Raw genomic sequence first — 19,921 nt, 5'->3', positions numbered from 1 at the left:
TATTTCTTTAGTTCTCTCTTTATTCAAATAATATGTTAGGCTGAGTGTTCTATATTGTTTTGGCAACATCTTACACCCTTCTCTGTGTATTGGTGTTATGTATGCCATTTTCTATATCGGTAATGCTGTATTGGTGTTCAGTGTTTGTGGTTGTTAGGCAGCCAGTGATTATTTTGAGTGCCCTGTTTTGTGTGGCTTGCAGCTTTGTTATATTTGCTTTTGACAAGGTAGGTGATCAGGCTGGTTAGGTTAAGTTCAGGATGGAACAGATGTTTGTAGAGGATACTAAAGGGCTCCTTTCTTACCCAAATTTGGTGCCATTAGTGTTCTGAGGACTTTTAGTTTGTACTCACTTTTACGTAAGAAAAGATTCTTGATCCCAAGCTTGGTTCCAGCATGAGATGGCTTATAGGGGTATGTTTGAACATCTTTTTTTTTTTGTGATGGAGTGACCAAAAGTTTCATATGCCATTGTGATTGCTTTACATTCATCCAGCACTGACAGGACTTCAATATTTCATTTCAAAGGTCTGGAAGGAACTAGTAAGTGTCACTTGATGTGTGGAATCCATCAGCTTTGCAAACATATAAATCAAAGGTCAGCTATAACAAAAACATCAAATGCCTCCACATCATCTCAGTCTCACTTTTTAGTGTTTCCTCAGTATCTTTCAGCTGCTCATTTAATTTTTTATGGAATTTAAGTTTTGCAGTTTCTCTGTATAACTGCTGAACTTTTAGCCTCTGTGTTTTTTATTCACATTTCTAGTCTTAGACCATTTAAATGAAACGTTTAACTCTGTATTGCTTTGTAAAATCTAACTAGAATTCTGCAAAATTTAAGTAATTAAAAGTGGTCTTTTTAACAGGAAAGATTTTTCAAGCTATGAAGCATACAAACAGCACATGAAAACTGTACATACTGTGAGCACAGGTGTTGCTGTGAAGTTAGAGATGGAAGATGAGCCAAGAGCAGAGGAAACAGAAAAGGAAGTGCAACAACAAGGAGACTGTGCATGTAAAGAAGGGGATGAAGAAGACCCTGATGACCCACATTATAAGTAAGAAAAAATGAGGACTAGATAGAATTCTGCATGAAATTACTGTGTGGCTAATGAAATGCATGTATAGCTGTTGCATGTACAGGAAACAATATCAGAAAAATAAAAGCAACAATAAATAGGTGAAAAGTAGGAAAAGACCTTGAAGTTGATGGGATAGCAGAAATGTTGACATTTGTTGATTACGTAGAATAAATTTGCAAAGTTTGCATGTTCATGTAAAGTGGGAAGGTGCCAAATGACTTGCTAGGAACAGTGAGAGTGCCTTAGTACAAATATAAAGTTGTTATGGATGAATGTAAAGACTGTATATGAATTAGCTTATAGAGCACACCATGACAAGAGTATGGGTAAACTGTAATTGAGAGAGAGGAACAGGTGCAGTCACAGAATGCAAGATAAGTGAAGAAAGGGGAGGTTTCATGAAAGATAGATGTATATGTCAAATTTTCCAGCTGAAGACGGTAGCAGAAAAGTACACAGCAAAAAAGACAGTTATATGCATGAACTAGGGAAAGGCATATGATAGACTGGACTGTAATGTAATCATATTTTGCTGAAATGATTGATTTTTTGATAAAATTTTTCCTTCATAATTTGTCCAAACCTGGTTAACTATAATTGCTTTACTTATTTTTTCTACTTGTATACTCTATTTCAGAGATCCAAAAGCTGCACTTGGGAAAGATGATTTTCATTCATATGGAGAGCGTGGGTGTCCTTACTGTGGTAAAATATTTCTTCGCCGAAGCCGCTTCCTCAGACATCTTAATTATCATCTTGGCAATAGAACATTCATGGTATGCTATTGATATGGTTCATAGATATAGCGAAAACTTAATCTTGAGGAGCTTTTTGTGTTAGGTGGTAAAGCTGATAGCAAGGTAGAAGGTCTTCCCCTGGAAATTATCCATCCAGGCACTCTTGCCATCCTTCTAGGTTCAGGCTAGGGACCCCTATTCTGCAGAATAAATTCCCAAGAAGGTGCATACATGCACATGATTCACAGCCAGGACCCAGCCCGGGATGTGGGGATAGAAGACTCCTCAAATATTTCACGAGGTACCCCAAGTAAATTGGGAAAGAGTTAAAGAAAATAGACTGATATCCCTGGGAATAGAGGAGAAAGAATGCTACCCATGTATTCCCTTCTTATCATAGGGAGTGACCAAAGGAGATGGGAGTGGTGGGCTGGAAATCCTCCTTTCCTGTTTTACTTTCCTAAAGAAAGAACATAGAATGGAGCCAATTGAGGATTTTTCCCTCTAAGGCTTGGTCATCTGTTCCTGTTGCTACTTTGCTAGCTCAGGAAATGGCAAATATGTATGAAAAATAGGTAAATTTGATTATTTTTCTTTATCATACTTTGTTTAGATAGTCGAAGAAAGATATGTAATTTGTAGAATTAGGAGAGCAATAGGGAAAACAGAGGAAAAATGTGCTTGTTAGGAGACAAACCTTGAGCCACATAACATCAAAATTTAGGGACTTGGTGTCCTTGAGGTGTGCAGCAGGCGTGTTGATGTTGGAATGAGCACAAACACCACCTTTGAACTGGAATTGTGATGGGAGATTATAGTTGGATATGAAAAAGGGACTAGTGAGAACATCATTAGACACCTGTACTTCAGAGGGAAGTAAAATGCTGTATTAAGAGAGGTACTAAACAGATGGTGTTCAACTATGGAGAGGTTATTGGAGAGACCACAGATGTTGGTATAGTGAATAGAAGAGGAAGGCCTAACAGAAAGGGAAAAGTCATGGGAGGGGCAGGTAGTACTTCAGGTACACCACCGATTTTCTGGCACTCTTGGTTCCAAAGCTTTGCCGAATTAACCATTTTGCCGGATCAACCATGGTCATGTAATAATAATTCATCAACACACCTCATTTAGGGAAGCAGTGATGGCTTGCGCAAAAGATGCTTGTGGCATGAGAAGCGTGGGAGGTGGGCAGATTAGAAAGGGTAGTGAGCGGTGGGATGAAGAAGTAAGATTATTAGTGAAAGAGAAGAGAGAGGCATTTGGACGATTTTTGCAGGGAAATAATGCAAATGAGTGGGAGATGTATAAAAAAAAAGGAAAAAGGCAGGAGGTCAAGAGAAAGGTGCAAGACGTGAAAAAGAGGGCAAATGAGAGTTGGGGTGAGAGAGTATCATTAAATTTTAGGGAGAATAAAAAGATGTTTTGGAAGGAGGTAAATAAAGTGCATAAGGCAAGGGAACAAATAGGAACTTCAGTGAAGGGGGCTAATGGGGAGGTGATAACAAGTAGTGGTGATGTGAGAAGGAGGTGGAGTGAGTATTTTGAAGGTTTGTTGAATGTGTTTGATGATAGAGTGGCAGATATTGGGTGTTTTGGTCGAGGTGGTGTCCAAAGTGAGAGGGTTAGGGAAAATGATTTGATAAACAGAGAAGAGGTAGTAAAAGCTTTACGGAAGATGAAAGCCGGCAAGGCAGCGGGTTTAGATGGTATTGCATGGGAATTTATAAAAAAAAGGGGTTGACTGTGTTGTTGATTGGTTGGTAAGGTTATTTAATGTATGTATGATTCATGGTGAGGTGCCTGAGGGTTGGTGGAATGCTTGCATAGTGCCATTGTACAAAGGCAAAGGGGACAAAGGTGAGTGCTCAAATTACAAAGGTATAAGTTTGTTGAGTATTCCTGGTAAATTATATGGGAGGGTATTGATTGAGAGGGTGAGGACATGTACAGAGCATCAGATTGGGGAAGAGCAGTGTGGTTTCAGAAGTGGTAGAGGATGTGTGGATCAGTGTTTGCTTTGAGGAATGTATGTGAGAAATACTTAGAAAAGCAAATGGATTTGTATGTAGCATTTATGGATATGGAGAAGGCATATGATAGAGTTGATAGAGATGCTCTGTGGAAGGTATTAAGAACATATGGTGTGGGAGGCAAGTTGTTAGAAGCAGTGAAAAGTTTTTATCGAGGATGTAAGGCATGTGTACGTGTAGGAAGAGAGGAAAGTGATTGGTTCTCATTGAATGTAGGTTTGCGGCAGGGGTGTGTGATGTCTCCATGGTTGTTTAATCTGTTTATGGATGGGGTTGTTAGGGAGGTAAATGCAAGAATTTTGGAAAGAGGGGCAAGTATGCAGTCTGTTGTGGATGAGAGAGCTTGGGAAGTGAGTCAATTGTTGTTCGCTGATGATACAGCGCTGGTGGCTGATTCATGTGAGAAACTGCAGAAGCTGGTGACTGAGTTTGGTAAAGTGTGTGAAAGAAGAAAGTTAAGAGTAAATGTGAATAAGAGCAAGGTTATTAGGTACAGTAGGGTTGAGGGTCAAGTCAATTGGGAGGTAAGTTTGAATGGAGAAAAACTGGAGGAAGTGAAGTGTTTTAGATATCTGGGAGTGGATTTGGCAGCAGATGGAACCATGGAAGTGGAAGTGAATCATAGGGTGGGGGAGGGGGCGAAAATTCTGGGAGCCTTGAAGAGTGTGTGGAAGTCGAGAACACTGTCTCGGAAAGCAAAAATGGGTATGTTTGAAGGGATAGTGGTTCCAACAATGTTGTATGGTTGCGAGGCGTGGGCTATGGATAGAGTTGTGCGCAGGAGGGTGGACGTGCTGGAAATGAGATGTTTGAGGACAATATGTGGTGTGAGGTGGTTTGATCGAGTAAGTAATAATAGGGTAAGAGAGATGTGTGGTAATAAAAAGAGTGTTGTTGAGAGAGCAGAAGAGGGTGTTTTGAAATGGTTCGGTCACATGGAGAGAATGAGTGAGGAAAGATTGACCAAGAGGGTATATGTGTCAGAGGTGGAGGGAACAAGGAGAAGTGGGAGACCAAATTGGAGGTGGAAAGATGAAGTGAAAAAGATTTTGAGTGATCGGGGCCTGAACATGCAGGAGGGTGAAAGGCATGCAAGGAATAGAGTGAATTGGAATGATGTGGTATACCGGGGTTAACGTGCTGTCAATGGATTGAACCAGGGCATGTGAAGCATCTGGGGTAAACCATGGAAAGTTCTGTGGGGCCTGGATGTGGAAAGGGAGCTGTGGTTTCGGTGCATTATTACATGACAGCTAGAGACTGAGTGTGAATGAATGAGGCCTTTGTTGTCTTTTCCTAGCACTACCTCGCACTCATGAGGAGGGAGGGGGTTGTTATTTCATGTGTGGCGAGGTGGCGATGGGAATGAATAAAGGCAGACGGTATGAATTATGTACATGTGTATATATGTATTTGTCTGTGTGTGTATATATATATGTATACGTTGAGATGTATAGGTATGTATATATGTGTGTGTGGACATGTATGCATATACATGTGTATGTGGGTGGGTTGGGCCATTCTTTCGTCCGTTTCCTTGCGCTACCTCGCTAACGCGGGAGATGGCGACAAAGCAAAATAGAATATAAATAACCTCTAACCCACTAATTATGCATCTCCCATGCTACCTGACAAGTCCATTCTGACACTGTCAAAACATTCCATCATCACTCTTTTGTGCTCAGTACACTTACTATCTTTCATAATTTTCTAATCGTCATTTGCATCTTGGAATCGCTGTCTGCATAGAATTTCAATATTTTCTCCCTGTTTCATTATATCATAAACAGTTGATGAACCAGTACTGTAGATGTCACACAGCTTATGCACCTAAACACCACAGTCCATTTTTTTCAACAGTTCTATTTTATCTTGGATCGATATGGACTGGTGTTTATGCTTGACTCCACGACTGACACTCCCATATGTCTTAAAAGTCATGGCTAATGTTAAATTTAAGCACAATAAGCTAAGAATCTCACAGAATTGTGTTATCACCACCAACAAGTGCAGTGTAAAAAATGTAAGTGCACCCTACACACAATGCCATCTGTGGCCACCCAGTAAACTAGTCTGGTGGTCGCAGTAATTTCAAGTTCCCTTATGTAATTTTGTTTGGAGTAAAGGAGGTGCCAAACCATCAGTTGTTGGAAATTCATTGGTGTACCTGTACTGTCGAAGCCCTCTTTCTTATGGGCAGTAGAGTCAGGCAGAAACCTGGAGATTCTTAGCACCCTATGATGGCAGGGACTAGGGGGCAATAGGTTTGTTGGATCTGTCATGATAATACTTAAAAATGTTTGAGTGTACAGGAGTTGGCAAGAGTATTTACTTTCACCAGCCCTCTTATTACTCATATGTTTCCTCTTTTCCAAAAATATCTACAAATCTCCACCTTTGCCTCTGGACATGCCACCAACTGCCCCTCTTAGTACATTTACACCTTAGAATTTCTTTTGTATTCGTGTCAACTAGTCAATATGTAATTTTTGTATACCATCTTTCCTACTTACCCATGTATATTTTTGCATATCCTAATAAACCAGGTATTCCCAGTCGCCAATGTTTTTCCAGCATACAACTCCACAAGCTATTCGCCATTTCTATTCACCTTACTGAATACACCATGCCCTCCAATTAAACCCTCAACTGCCACTTATGTTTGCATTTAAATCACCCATCACTAATACCTGGTCTCTTGCATCAAAACTGCTGACACACTCGTTCAGCTTCTCCCAAAACACATGCCTCTATTCTTCCTTCTCATGTAATTATAATGATATTTTCTGAGCCTAGAATCCATGTCAAGGACTATGAAGTTGTTATTTGTCCAGACCAGGGACTTAGCTGAAATATTTTGCCTGGGCTTGGTGCTACTGGATTTAAAGATAAATCCTGTGACATTTCTAAACTCTAGTAGATAAAGCTGATTTCAATATGAATTTAGTATTGATAGTGGTCACACCCCCTCAGGTTATAGTTAGTAATACAGTCACTGATATTATGTCTTCATTTGCATCTTCACTGATGTCATCCCCCTGCAGTTTACGACTTCCATCATTTTACCTGTCTAGATGTAAGTTGAGGACATTCAGACATAGATTATTCAGTTGTAAAACATTCATTACTGAGTAATTTCAACAATTGTACAGAAGAGCAAGTGATAATCATGACTTCTTTTTTTCATCTCTAATTGTTGGCAGCTTCTGATCAGCATACTATTTCCAGTGGATGTAATTGCTTAAAAGTCAGTTGCATTGATGTTATCATGGAACCATTGATCTGCTTAGCAGCCATACTTATAGTTGGCAAGGGGATCCCGGTGTTTATGGTAAAACATGAACCGTCACTAATATTTTTTTTTTCAGTTTTAATACTAAATTGAGTTTTCCTTTGATTATATTATGTAACTGCTAGATCAGTTAAGGTTATTTGAAATTGTAAAGTCTTTCATCTTTGAAGGTTGGCATATTATGATCTCAATAAGATGCCATGTTGAAGGTGTTGCTAGGTATCCAAAATATATGTGCATCATGAAATATAAGACTTTTGGTGTTTTCAGGCTCTGCTTACAAATGGGTTACACAGTAAGCCAGAATTCACTTTTAAAGAAGCTTTGTCATCATCAGTGGACTATAAGAGTGCAGCCTCACAGAGACTTTTCTATCCAAGCACTAATCTTTCCTTGCTCCCAGGTGGAGCACAGCTTCATAGCTACAGAAACCCCATAATAAGGATCCTGTGTTTGCATGAATGAATAGATGAATAAGTGAATAGATAGATGGGTAAATGAATGACTAAAAATATGACTTGTGGTCCTTTGAACTCAAAATCACTTACGAACTTAGTCATACCTAAAGCAGTACTTACACAAGATTTACTGATAGCTGCATAATCCAAGTGTGTGACAAATGCAACTGCAGGATGGATGGACAGATGAATGTTTGCATGCCTTGATGACTCTAGACAGGTCCAAAATCATAACCCATCCTGTCCCAAAATGGACAGAGTAATGAAGGGGTTTGATTTTAACTGTGTGGCAAGGTACTATTAGATCAGAATTTTAATGATTGTTATTATTTTGCAGTGTACGTTTTGCACTAAAAGCTTTGTGGAGAAGAGTGGACTGGATGCACATCTTCAGACTCACTGTCCCATCAATAAATCATGCCCTCATTGTGGGAAGGTATTCAAAACTCATCGCACTTTGAAGCGTCACCTCAGAACTCACCAAAATAAGACATATTCATGTGAATTCTGTGTCAAAGAGTTTCGGCATGAGGAATCTCTAAGGGTCCATAAATCTGTTCATAGAGAAGGAGGTTAGTTTTTTTGAGATGTTGTGCAGTTTTGCCATCGAAAAATGAAAGTACTATTTTGCTTTTTATTATTTACTAACATGAGCAAACATAAGGTACCTATGTTTGGGGTTTATATTTCTTGGTTTTCATATTATATGGGTAGAAAATAGATTTTTATAAAGATTTCAAGAAAATGGTTTTCAGAAAAATGGTTAACATTTGCCCAGCTCTGATACTGAGGGGCCAAAACATAGAAGCATGGCTGTATTATGAGAAATCATTCCATGGCTTTATATATTCTTTAGATGGGGCAGAGGGAGGTAAATGCAAGAGTCTGGAGAAATGGGCGAGTACACACGCTATAGGGGATGAGGGAACCTGGGAAGTGAGTTAGTTCTTGTTTGCTGATAACACTGTACTGGCAGCAAATTCGAGGGAGAATCTGCAGAAGTTATTGACTGAGCTTGGAAGACTCTATGAATGGAGGAAGGTGAGAGTAAGGCTATTAGGTTTAGCAGGGTAGAGGGAAAAGTGAATTTGAGTGGAGAAACCTTTGAGGAAATGAAATGTTGTAGATGCCTGTGAGTGAATATGGCAGCAAATGGAACCATGGAAGTGGCAGTGAGTCATAGGGTGGGTGAGGAGAAGAAGCTCCTAATAGCATTGAAGAATGTGTGGAGAGAAAGGATGCTATCTGGGAGAGCAAAAATGGGTATGCTTGAATGTATATTAGTCTCAACAATATTATATGGATATTATATGGATGCAATTCTTAGGATATAGATAAGGATGTATGGATGTGTTGAAATGTTTTAGGACAATGTGTGGTGTGAGGTTTGATCGAGTAGGCAATGAAAGGGTAAGAGAGGCATGTGATGATAAGAAGAGTGTGGTTGAGAGAACAGAAGAGGGTATACTGAAATAGTTTGGACATAGGGAAACACTGAGTAAGAGGTTGATAAAGAGGATATATGTGCCAGAAATGGAGGGGACAAAGGGAAGGAGGATGCTGAAATGGGGATGGAAGGATCGAGTAAAAAATATTTTGAGTGATTAGGGCCTGAGCATAAGCAAGGGTGAAATGCTTGCACATGATTGAGTGTTTTGGAAGAATGTGGTATGCAGGGGTTGATCTGCCATCAATGGACCGGACCAGGGCAAAGTGAAGTGACAAGGGGAAACCACGGAAAGGTCTGTGAGGCCTGGTTGTAGATAGGGGGCTGACATTTGTTCCATTGCATTTGATAGCTAGAGAATGAATGTGAGCAAATGTTGCCCTTCTTTGTTACTGGCACTAGATTGTTAACTTGGAAAACGGCAATCAGTTACAGGTTGTACCTCTCTAATCCAGAGCTCTGTGGCCCAGTAACTCCCATCGTCTGGCAGGATTTGAATCTGCCACCATTAGTTTGTGGATCTCCCACCAGGGCAGCACTGTTAGCAGTGCTAAGGCACCAAAATCCATTTACACTGCAGCCAAGCTAATCAACTGTCCTGTTAAGATCTCATTCAGTTTTTTGCTGAAAGTGAATGCCAGAAAAGTTTAAAGTTTTAGAAAACTTTAAAAGGTGTTAGGAGTACAGTTAGACAGTGCACTTATAAAGTGGTTTAAGTTCCCATGTAATGAAGGTGTAAGCACTTCTGGGGAGATGCATATCGAGTAGGCTAAAGTTTTTCATAGAGAATTAAAGCTAGACTGTGACTGTGAATACTCATAAGGATGGTTACACAGGTTTAAGTGGAGACATGGAATTTCAGTGTGTGCAGTGAAAAGTGTAGTGCCGACAAGGAAGTTTGTAGTGTAAGGTCATACTAAAGAAATTGATAAAAACTCCAGTTCTTTATTAAACAACCAGCAACAATATGCCAGACATATGCCATGGCATCATCTAGAAGCCAAGCATCCTGTCCAACCTACTGCAACGTCAAAAATGGTACACTTGTTTACATTAACTTCATTTGCCATCTATCTGATCACTTTGTTAGTAAGTTTAGGTCTCTCTATCATTTTGCAGTCCTGCTTGTGCTTATTGCTCTACCTTCTAGTTTAGTATCATTATCAAATTGAAGATCTTAGATATGAGACTGAATTCCAAGTCATTAATGTATATTATGAAAAGAAGTGGGGTCTAGGACCATCCCCTGTTGCACACCACTTGTTACATGTAGCCTATTTGAGGCCTTGCCATTTAATACTACACACTGCTTTCTTCTGGTGAGCCAGTCTCTGAACCATATACAGAGTTCTTCACCAAAACCATATACTTTGAGTTTACATAAAAGTCTCTTGTGAGGTACTTTATCGAAAGCCTCTCGGAAATTCAAATATACTGCATCAGATGGTACTTTTTCATTCCAATTCTGATTGGGAGGGCTGTTTTGATAACTGCTGCTTTCCCTACACATTGAAGCAGTTATCAAATTCAGATAGGAATCCATACCCTCAGGCAAGTCATTCACATGGATCAAGAAGAGTATTGATCCCAAAACAAAACTATGGAACACTTTTGAAGAAGGCTTCTCTGACATGTCCTTTGTTCCCTTCCACTAAGATAATTTTCTGTCCATCAAAGGCATCTCCTTGTTCCTGCATGGTATTCTATCTATCTATCTATCTATCTATCTATCTATCTATCTATCTATCCATCCACCTATCTCTATCTATCTATCCGTACCTCTGACACCTGTTTCCAGGTGGAACTCCCTCAAGGTGGTAGCAACAGCAATAGTCTCCATAACTCCTGAACTCCGGTGTCACTTCTTAGCATTTAGTGCCCCACCTTTAATAGGCTACTAGCAGAGGGCAACTGTAGCTCAGTGTCTGCAGAGGCTCCTAAACAGTGTTTCTACTGATTACTTCTACCTAATGCTCCTACCTAATGTTCCTACCTACTACTTCTACCTAATGTTTCTACCAAATGTTTCTGCCTAAATGTATCTGCCTACTACTTCTATCTATTGCTTCTACCATTTTGCCAAAAGGCAGGGCTAACACATAATGCTCACCTCAATAAAATATAATTTTGAAGAATGAGCTGGATGAGTCAATTGTTGTCAAGTGTTATGTATGACAGGGAGAGATTGTATGTTTGTGGGCAAAATGCCAGTATTCTGCATGTGGGTAAAGCAAAAAGAAAAGGCAGCTGCTCAGATCAGAGGAGTGCAGCTTGACTACCAATGAAGTGCCAGCTCTCTCTGCAGCCATCAGTAACCTTCCCAATATCCAGGCACTTAGTATTGATGATATATGTTCCTGGTCATTGGCTGCCTTCCAACTGCTACCTACCAGCCTTACAATCCAGCTTCTTTATCAGTCTTCTATGCACTATATTTCAAAAGTGTTTTGGAAGTCACTATGCAATCTTCCCAGCCTTTGTGTGTGTGCATGTGTTTGTGTGTGTGTGTGTGTGTGTGTGTGTGTGTGTGTGTGTGTGTGTGTGTGTGTGTGTGTGTGTAATTACCTCTCTCTACTGTATGGAAGGTAGTTTTATACTCTTGGGTCCCCATACCTTGAACATTCTCTACCATCATACAGCCTCATAAATTCATGCATGTTGTGTGTGTCCTCAGGCTACATGCCTCATTACATTGAAAACATGAGAACACCTTGCTTATGTTGGAGCATGTCATCTTTAGGCACCTAATGGTTAAGATCAGATTTAGTTCTCATTGACAGAAAAATATGTTTTAAGATATCATCTGAGCAATGATTTTAATGTATCACAAATAATTGTATCACTGGGTGGAGGATTTTTGAGGTAACATGTACCGCTGTATGAGTAAACTAATATTTTCCAATATCCAGGTAGTGGTAATATATGCAGTGTGTGTGAGAAGGACTGCAAAACCCCATATTACCTGCAACTGCATATGACCACAAAACATGAAGCAGCAAAATTCTTGTGCCTACATTGTGACCGATCCTTCAAGTGGAAGCAGAGTTATATTAAACACAAGGCTATTCATCATGAAAACAGGAGTGAGTTTGTAGAGTTGTTTTCTGATAAGTTCCTCTGATCTGGATTATCTTTTCATTTACCACATTTGCTTCTTTGCCACTTCTCTTTATTTTGTTGTCCAATGCTTTGTTCAGTAATGTAAGTATGGACAGTGTGAAATAGAATGAGTAAGTATCTCAAGATTAAAGACAGGTCATTCGCTCAGACTGCAGAAAGAGTTTGAAGAGGCTGGTTTTGGAAATGATGGGAAAGTAGTGTTTAAAGTTGAAGATTAAGAGAATAATGAATTGGCTTTAAATGTTGACTTTCATAATTTAGTGAGACCAGAAATGAAAACTGAATGATTTTTGAGAAAGTTTGGGGATTTTAGTATGAGTGGCTGGAGAGATATTTTGATGGAGAAAGAAGGGATGAACTCGTTAATTAGATTTTTGAAGGAGCTGTACAAGGAAATTGGAGGCCTATCAAACTTGGTGCAACCGAAGAAAAAGGAGAAAGCAAACAGAGTTGTAAGGAATAGTTGAGGGAGGATACATTGATTGGGATGGAATGAGAACTGGCAATTTGATGAGGATAAAATGATGTACTAGAATATTATCAAAATGATAAGAGAGTACATAATGGTCGAAGGGAAAATTGAACTACTTAAACATTAAAGCCACCAGAATTGTGTAGCAAAGAAAGGAATATTTAGGGGCAAATTCCTCCCTTGCTATTCTTTCATGTCCTCTAGAAAGCTGTCAGATCCTTTTGGATGACATTGGCAAGATTGGTAAACACAACAAAAAATGCCAGGCATGTTTGATGCATGCAAAGAACATAATGATAATGTTTTGATAGGCAGTATGACAAAAGTAGTCAAAAACATTGTTGTCATTATATTCTAAAATGCTACTTTATGTCTTATTTTTGACATCGTGCTGCCATATTCCCCCACTTTATTTTCTCTGCCATCAGTCCCTTATCGTTATTAGTTGTTGAGGATGGGTTTCAGTTAAGTCAGGGCTAGATTTATGAATGAATTTAGCCCTGCTTTTGTTTACTGGAGATACTGGATAGTCTTTTTTATGGATTGTGACATATGTAATGATGATAGATATGCATTATACTCAGGAAAGTAGGTACTAAGTTCAGGGTGAATGTTTGGGTCTCACCTAAGCAGTACAGTCAATAATCTTGGACCAGTATTAGGGCTAAGAAGGAAATGTGGTTTTTTAGTTATTTATGATTTGGGTAATATTTTAGGCTCTTATGGCCAATACCAGTGAGTATGAAGCTCAGCAGGTGTTTATTGGCTAGGATAAGGATTGTGATATGTTTTCCATGATTATTTCAAGTATAGAAGAGTTTCATTATATTTCAGTTTTGAAACAAAAATAAATTTGTTTAAAAACCTCAGGATAAAGAATATATTTAATGGTGAATATGGATCCAGGGTTGAATTATTGTTTTTCGGTCTTTGTGACCCACAATTAGATCAGTAATCATTACATTTTATAACATATTCTGATCACTGCTTTTTATTTAATGGGTGTTTATCAGCTAGGATAAGGATTGTGGTATGTTTTCCATGATTATTTCAAGTATAGAAGAGTTTCATTATGTTATATTTCAATTTTGAAAAAATAGTTTTTTTGGGCTGAAAAATATTCTAAACTATTTCCTACAATTTTTGGTAGTTTTCTCAAAAAATTGATTTGCTTAAAAACCTTAGGATAAAGAATATATTCAATGCTAAATACAAATCCGGGGTTGAAATATTGTTTTTCGGTCTTTATGACCCACAATTGAATCATTAATCATTACAATTTTATAACATTCTGATTATTTTTTTTATTTAATGGGTGTTTATTGGCTAGGACAAGGATTGTGATATGTTTTCCATGATTATTACAAGTGTAGAAGAGTTTCATTATATTTCAAATTTGAAACAAAATTAAATTTGCTTAAAACCTCAGGATAAAGAATATATTTAATGATAAATATGGATTTGGGGTTGAATTATTGTTTTTTGGTCTTTGTGACCCACAATTAGATCAGTAATCATTACATTTTATAACATTCTGATCACTGCTTTTTATTTAATGGGTGTGTATCAGCTAGGATAAAGATTGTGGTATGTTTTTCCATGATTATTTCAAGTATAGAAGAGTTTCATTATGTTATATTTCAATTTTGAAAAAATGGTTTTTTAGGCGGAAAAATATTTCAAACTATTTCCTATAATTTTTGGTAGTTTTCTCAAAAAGATAAATTTGCTTAAAACCCTCAGAATAAATGATGTACTTAATGCTGAATACAAATCTGAGGTCAAAATAATATTTGGTGGTTGTTTTTGACCCACAATTAAGTCGATAATCATTACAATTTTAATATATTCTAACCATCGCTTTGTATTTAATGAGTATGCATTCGTTAAGAGAAGGATTATGATATATTTTCTTTGAATATTTGAAGTGTATATGAGTTTCATTATGTTATATTTCAATTCTAAAATGAAAAGTTTTTTTGGTTGAAAAAATCTGTTGTTGAAATATTATTTGGTGATGTTTATGACCTGCAACTACTTCATTAATGATTACAATTTTACTATAATCTGGTCATCGCTTTGTATTTGATGGGTATGTATTGTTTGGGGGAAGGATTACGATATATTTTCTATGATTATTTCAAGCATAGAAGAGTTTCATTATGTTATATTTCAATTTTGGAGAAAACATTTTTTGAAAAATACCTTGAACTATTGCCTACAATTTTTTGTTAGTTTCCCAAAAAATAGATTTGCTTAAAAACCTCAGCATAGATTATATATTCAATGCTGAATATGATCCAGGTTCAAAATATTATTTGGCGGTCTTTATGGCCCGCAAACAAGTCATTAATCATTACAATTTTCATTTATTCTGACCATCGCTATGTTTGTTATTGGTATGTATTGGGTAGGGGAAGGAGTATGATATATTTTCTATTATTATTTCAAGTATAGAAGAGTTTCATTATGTCATATTTCACTTTTGAAATGAGAAGTTTTTTGGGCTATAAAATACCCTGAGCTATTACATGCAATTTTTGGTAGTTTTCTCAAAAATATGAATTTGCTTAAAAGCCTTAGGTTAAAGAATATATTTAATGCTCAATACGAACTCAGGTTCGATATACTATTTGGTGGTATCTATGACCCACAGTTAAGTCGCTAATTGTTGCAATTTTAAAATATTCTGATCATTTCTTTGTTTTTGATGGGTAATGTATTCATTTGGTGAAGGTTTATGATACATTTTCTGTGATTATTTCAAGCATAGAAGTGTTTCATTATATCATATTTCAATGTTGAAACAAAAAGTTTATTGAGTTGAAAAATATCTTGAAATTTTTGATAATTTTCTCAAAAAACTAAATCTCCTTAAAACTTCTGCTTAAAGAATATATTTAATACTGAATATGAATCTATGCTTGAAATACTGTTTCTTGGTCTTTAGGACCTGCAACTAAGTTGTTAATCTGTACAATTTTATGATATTGGGATCATCGCTTTGTATTTAATGGGTATGTATTGGGTAGGAGAAGGATTATGACATATCTTTTATGATTATTTCAAGAAAAGAAGGTTTTCATTATGTTATATTTCAAATATCAAAGGCTTTGATATTTTTTGAGATTGCAAGCTATTTAAGGCTAGATTTGTAAGATTTCCCATGTAGTAATGGATACAAACTTATTGGCAAATGTTTTACTTAGATTGAGGCAATGTGTATATTCTTCAACGGGATTGTTAACGTGTGGAGTGATGTACTAACTAGAGTAGTTGAAGCAGCACCATTGATGCATTTAAGAATAGATTTGATAAATACTTTGGCTCAAGTCCATGGCTGGCATTACTTGTACTTCATTAGTTACAGTAAAAAGTTTACTGATATTTTTCTTTGAATCTTTGAGGGAGTTCCAGTTGGGAACAGGCTTCAGAGACATTGATAGATAGAAATAAAGATATGCCTTTCTAATCTTACCACATTAATCTTTAAGTTACTGATCTCTTCCACTATTACAAACAGCCTCAAAAGGATCTAGTGGTCTGTTGCTGTTTGAATTTCTTTTTATTTTTTGTATATCTCAGAAGCTGCATGCCTACGATCCACCACGTATATACAGGAATAAAGATGATACACCGACAGATAAACTTATTACTAGTTCTACAGTACTGTACTTTTAGCATAGTCTCATTTATTAGCTTCAGATTTTAACCCATGTATGTTTCTTTATTCACTGTAATTATTCAGCTTATAATGACTACATTATTTAACTGGCCTCTTGTTTAAATTTTTTAGCATTTTCTGTTTTTATATAGCAACTTTCAAAATCACATTTGTTTTTGCAGAAATGAAGTACAAGTGCCCAATGTGTCCTAGACATTTTATGACCACAACAGAATTACGAGTTCATCAGGTGGTTCATAAAGATGAAAGAAAATACCTGTGTGACATTTGTGGTGAGTTTTTTATTTTTTTTAATATTATTCTCCCATTGGATATTGTTTGATGATTACATGGTGAATGATTGGTCAGTACTGATTATGATATGATAACCGTATCAATTTGTTCACTTTAAGATATTACAGCCTTTTTAGTGGTTTTTGATGATGACTGCACCTAAATGTGCCTCTTGCAGACCACGAGAAACCTGGTAAAGGTCCACTATTCTGTGTTTACAGCCATAAAAAGTTACTAATTTTCCTAGTATTTTCCTTGTACTCAATGTATAGGTGGGCCTTCTTCCTGGCCTTGATGTGTTTTTCACATGAAACACAACTATGCAACATGCGACTGACCTCTAACAAAACCTTAAGAATTCACTGATTGTTAGTTTCTTTGGTTTTACCATGGTATGCAAATAATGTGTCATGCTTAGAATTACCATAGTATTTATGACATCTTTAAGTTATAGGAAGCAGGCTTCTCTTTGACAGCTACTTGTCTCACTTATTTTTGACACTTTATAAGCAGATTTATGAACAAGTTTGCAAAAGTGATGATAAAGTAATTGTTAAATCACCCCAGACAACCCCAGACATCTGAAAACCAGTCATTAACTTCTTACAGATTGTTTTCTACAGCCACTGCTAAATGACAACACTTCCACTTTAGACCACTGTACCACAGCATGAGTAATATTTTACCTTTCCACTGATCTGTGAAGATTAAGACGGATTCCTTAATGATCAAGACTTCTGATGGAGAGATGTTTATACATAGAATAGAATCAGGTGACTGTTAATGTTAATTCCCAGTGGAGATAGTAAGCCTGATTGTTTGCACTGATCCTGTAGTGATGTTTGCTTTGTTTATATCGGTATTAAAGATCTTATAAAAATTCCAGGTAGGGACACATGACCAGTAATGCAATTAGCTTTGAATGAACTTCATCTTTGGGTCAGGCAATTCAGCAGATGTGTGGGGAGAAAGTTATGGATTTTGATCCAGCCATGTGATCTTATATGTTTATTGGTTATTTTTTGTTACATAGAGTTTCTGATATGCCAGCACAAGATGTAGATTAGGTCGACAATGAAATCAACTGGTGTTCATCTTGAGAATAGAAATGGGTTTTCATTCTGATTCTATGTTTTCAGAAGTTAGCATATGCTCCAAAATAATTTTAAGAAATCTCTAACAAGGATAAATCAGTTTTGAAGTGATGACAATAGGCTATATCAACAGCTTTTAGCCTTAACTTTCTAAACCAAATAGAAATTGCTTGGCATAGCAGTAAGTAGAGTTTTGATACTAGCACTGTAACATTTTATTTGTTTTGCAGGTACTGTAGTATGTTTATAGATAAACTCCCTGTGCAGTGTGATGGGTTAAAAGATGAGAGTTAGAACTAATGTGGCATAGTTGCTGGTGCTGAACATTTTTTCATGTTACCTAGTTATATTCATGAAGTATTTATTCATAGTCTTACTGATTATTTCTCTGAACAAGCAAGCTTCAAACCCTCACACAATAGCTAAAGTAGGGTAAAAAAAAAAAAAAAATTATGAAAAGGAAAACATGAATAAATGAGATGATTTTTATGATGCATTGTAAGTCTTAAGCATATGAGAGTTGAGTGGAATGCTTTATAGGATATATTAATGATATATGGGGTAGGGGGACAACTGATGGATGGTGTGAAAGCTTTCTATAAAGTAGCAAATGCATTTACAAGAGTGGATGGAGAGTTAAGTGAAAGTTTCATTATACATGTAGATGTAAAGCAGGGCTGTGTGATAAGAGTTGAAAGCGAAACTAGAGAATGGTGAGGTATGGTGGCTAGTGACAAGCCTAATTGTGGATGATACTGCATTGTTTGCTGAGGGGAAAGAGGAGTTGTAAGGGATTGTAAGAGCATTTTATGATGTGTGTAATTGTAGGTGATTGAAGGTAAACGCATGTAAAAGTAAAATAATGATATTTGAAAGGAAACATTGAAAGATTAGATTTTGCAAAGCCCTATAGAGTGAAAGAAGAAAGTGTACGAAAGTGTGTTATAGGTGCAGAAAGACTGGAAGAGGTGAGAGAATTTAAGTTTATAGGAGCTGCCTTAGGTTAGTATGGTGATATGGAAGGAGAGGTAAGGGAGAAAGTGGTACAGGATAGAAGAGGCATTGGATCTCTGAATGTTATAATGAAAGGTATAGATGTATGTAAGTGAAGAAAGGATTAAGGTATAGCACAGTCCTTCCAACCCTGACCCACGTCACCAAAACATGGACATGGAATGAGTGACAGAAGTCAAGAATCCAGGCTGTGAAAATGAGCTGTTTGATAGCAGTGTAGTATGACTAGATGGAATGAAGATAGAGATGAGGGGCTGTATGAGAGATGTGGTAAGGCAGAGAATGCAAAAGGAATGAATTGTGGAGTGATGGAGTGGGTGAAAAGTAATACTTTGAAGTGGTTTAGGTATGTGTAAAGAATGCAAGACAGGGAGTTTACAAGGAGAGTGTATGATAGTACAGTTAAAAAGGATGGTGTGAAAGGAAGACCACCTATGACATGGGAAAATGGAGTGTAAGAGGACTGGAGGGAGAGAAATGGTGGAAGAATGCATGGAATGGTGTATGTGAGGGAGGCATGTAAGGACAGGGATAAATGGAGACTCTTTTGCCATGGCCACCACTTGACGAGACTTCCAGGGTGAATGGGTATCAGAGATATAGATAGATAGATAGATAGATAGATAGTATTTATTAATTCATTATACTTGATTGCCATCTCCCACATCAGTGAGGTAGTGCTAGGAAACAGACGAGGAATGGATAAATGCTTGGGCACTTGGATATTGTCCATTCTGACTTATGATAGACAAGTGTTTTTATAACATTTTGTGCCAGAGCTCCATTTGAAAGGTCTTAAGTCTTATGGTCATTGTTAAAGATTATTGTTGGTTCTTTGTCTGGAGTTGAGTTTTTGAAGAAAAGGGTCAGCCTTTGTTATGTATTTATAGTTGGCAGAATGTGTTTGGAGTCATTGAGCAGCTTCTTGAAAGTTTGGTTACCTCCTCTACCTCTCAGATTGTAGAAGCCACTCCCTTAATTGTTTTGATCACAGTTACTGTATTTCTCAATAATATAGAAAGTTTGTTGCTCTTAGCATCAGACTGATTATTGTTACTGAAACAGAAACAGTTTCTTTTGATATATATATATATATATATATATGAATTGGGATCCTCTTTGAGGCACAGTTTTGAAGCTTAACAGTTTATTTCATTATTTCCAGTTTCATCAGTAGTGCTGGATACCTTGTCACCAGATTGGAACCAGTG

General features: G+C 37.1%; 1 protein-coding gene across 3 annotated transcripts in view; it reads left to right on the top strand.

Annotated features, from left to right (window-relative positions):
- LOC139751566 (uncharacterized) overlaps positions 1 to 19,921 on the top strand; it is a 307,619-nt gene that overhangs the window by 264,006 nt on the left and 23,692 nt on the right. For all 3 annotated transcript variants that reach the window (XM_071667138.1, XM_071667136.1, XM_071667137.1), the window contains exons 5-9: positions 870 to 1,061; positions 1,723 to 1,861; positions 7,943 to 8,177; positions 11,962 to 12,135; positions 16,491 to 16,601. In XM_071667138.1, coding sequence (XP_071523239.1) covers positions 870 to 1,061; positions 1,723 to 1,861; positions 7,943 to 8,177; positions 11,962 to 12,135; positions 16,491 to 16,601 — 851 coding nt within the window. The remainder of the gene's footprint in view (positions 1 to 869; positions 1,062 to 1,722; positions 1,862 to 7,942; positions 8,178 to 11,961; positions 12,136 to 16,490; positions 16,602 to 19,921) is intronic.

This window comes from Panulirus ornatus, chromosome 11, assembly GCF_036320965.1.
Source record: "Panulirus ornatus isolate Po-2019 chromosome 11, ASM3632096v1, whole genome shotgun sequence".
NCBI classification, from domain to species: domain Eukaryota; kingdom Metazoa; phylum Arthropoda; class Malacostraca; order Decapoda; family Palinuridae; genus Panulirus; species Panulirus ornatus.
This window is presented reverse-complemented; position numbering and strand designations above follow the sequence as displayed.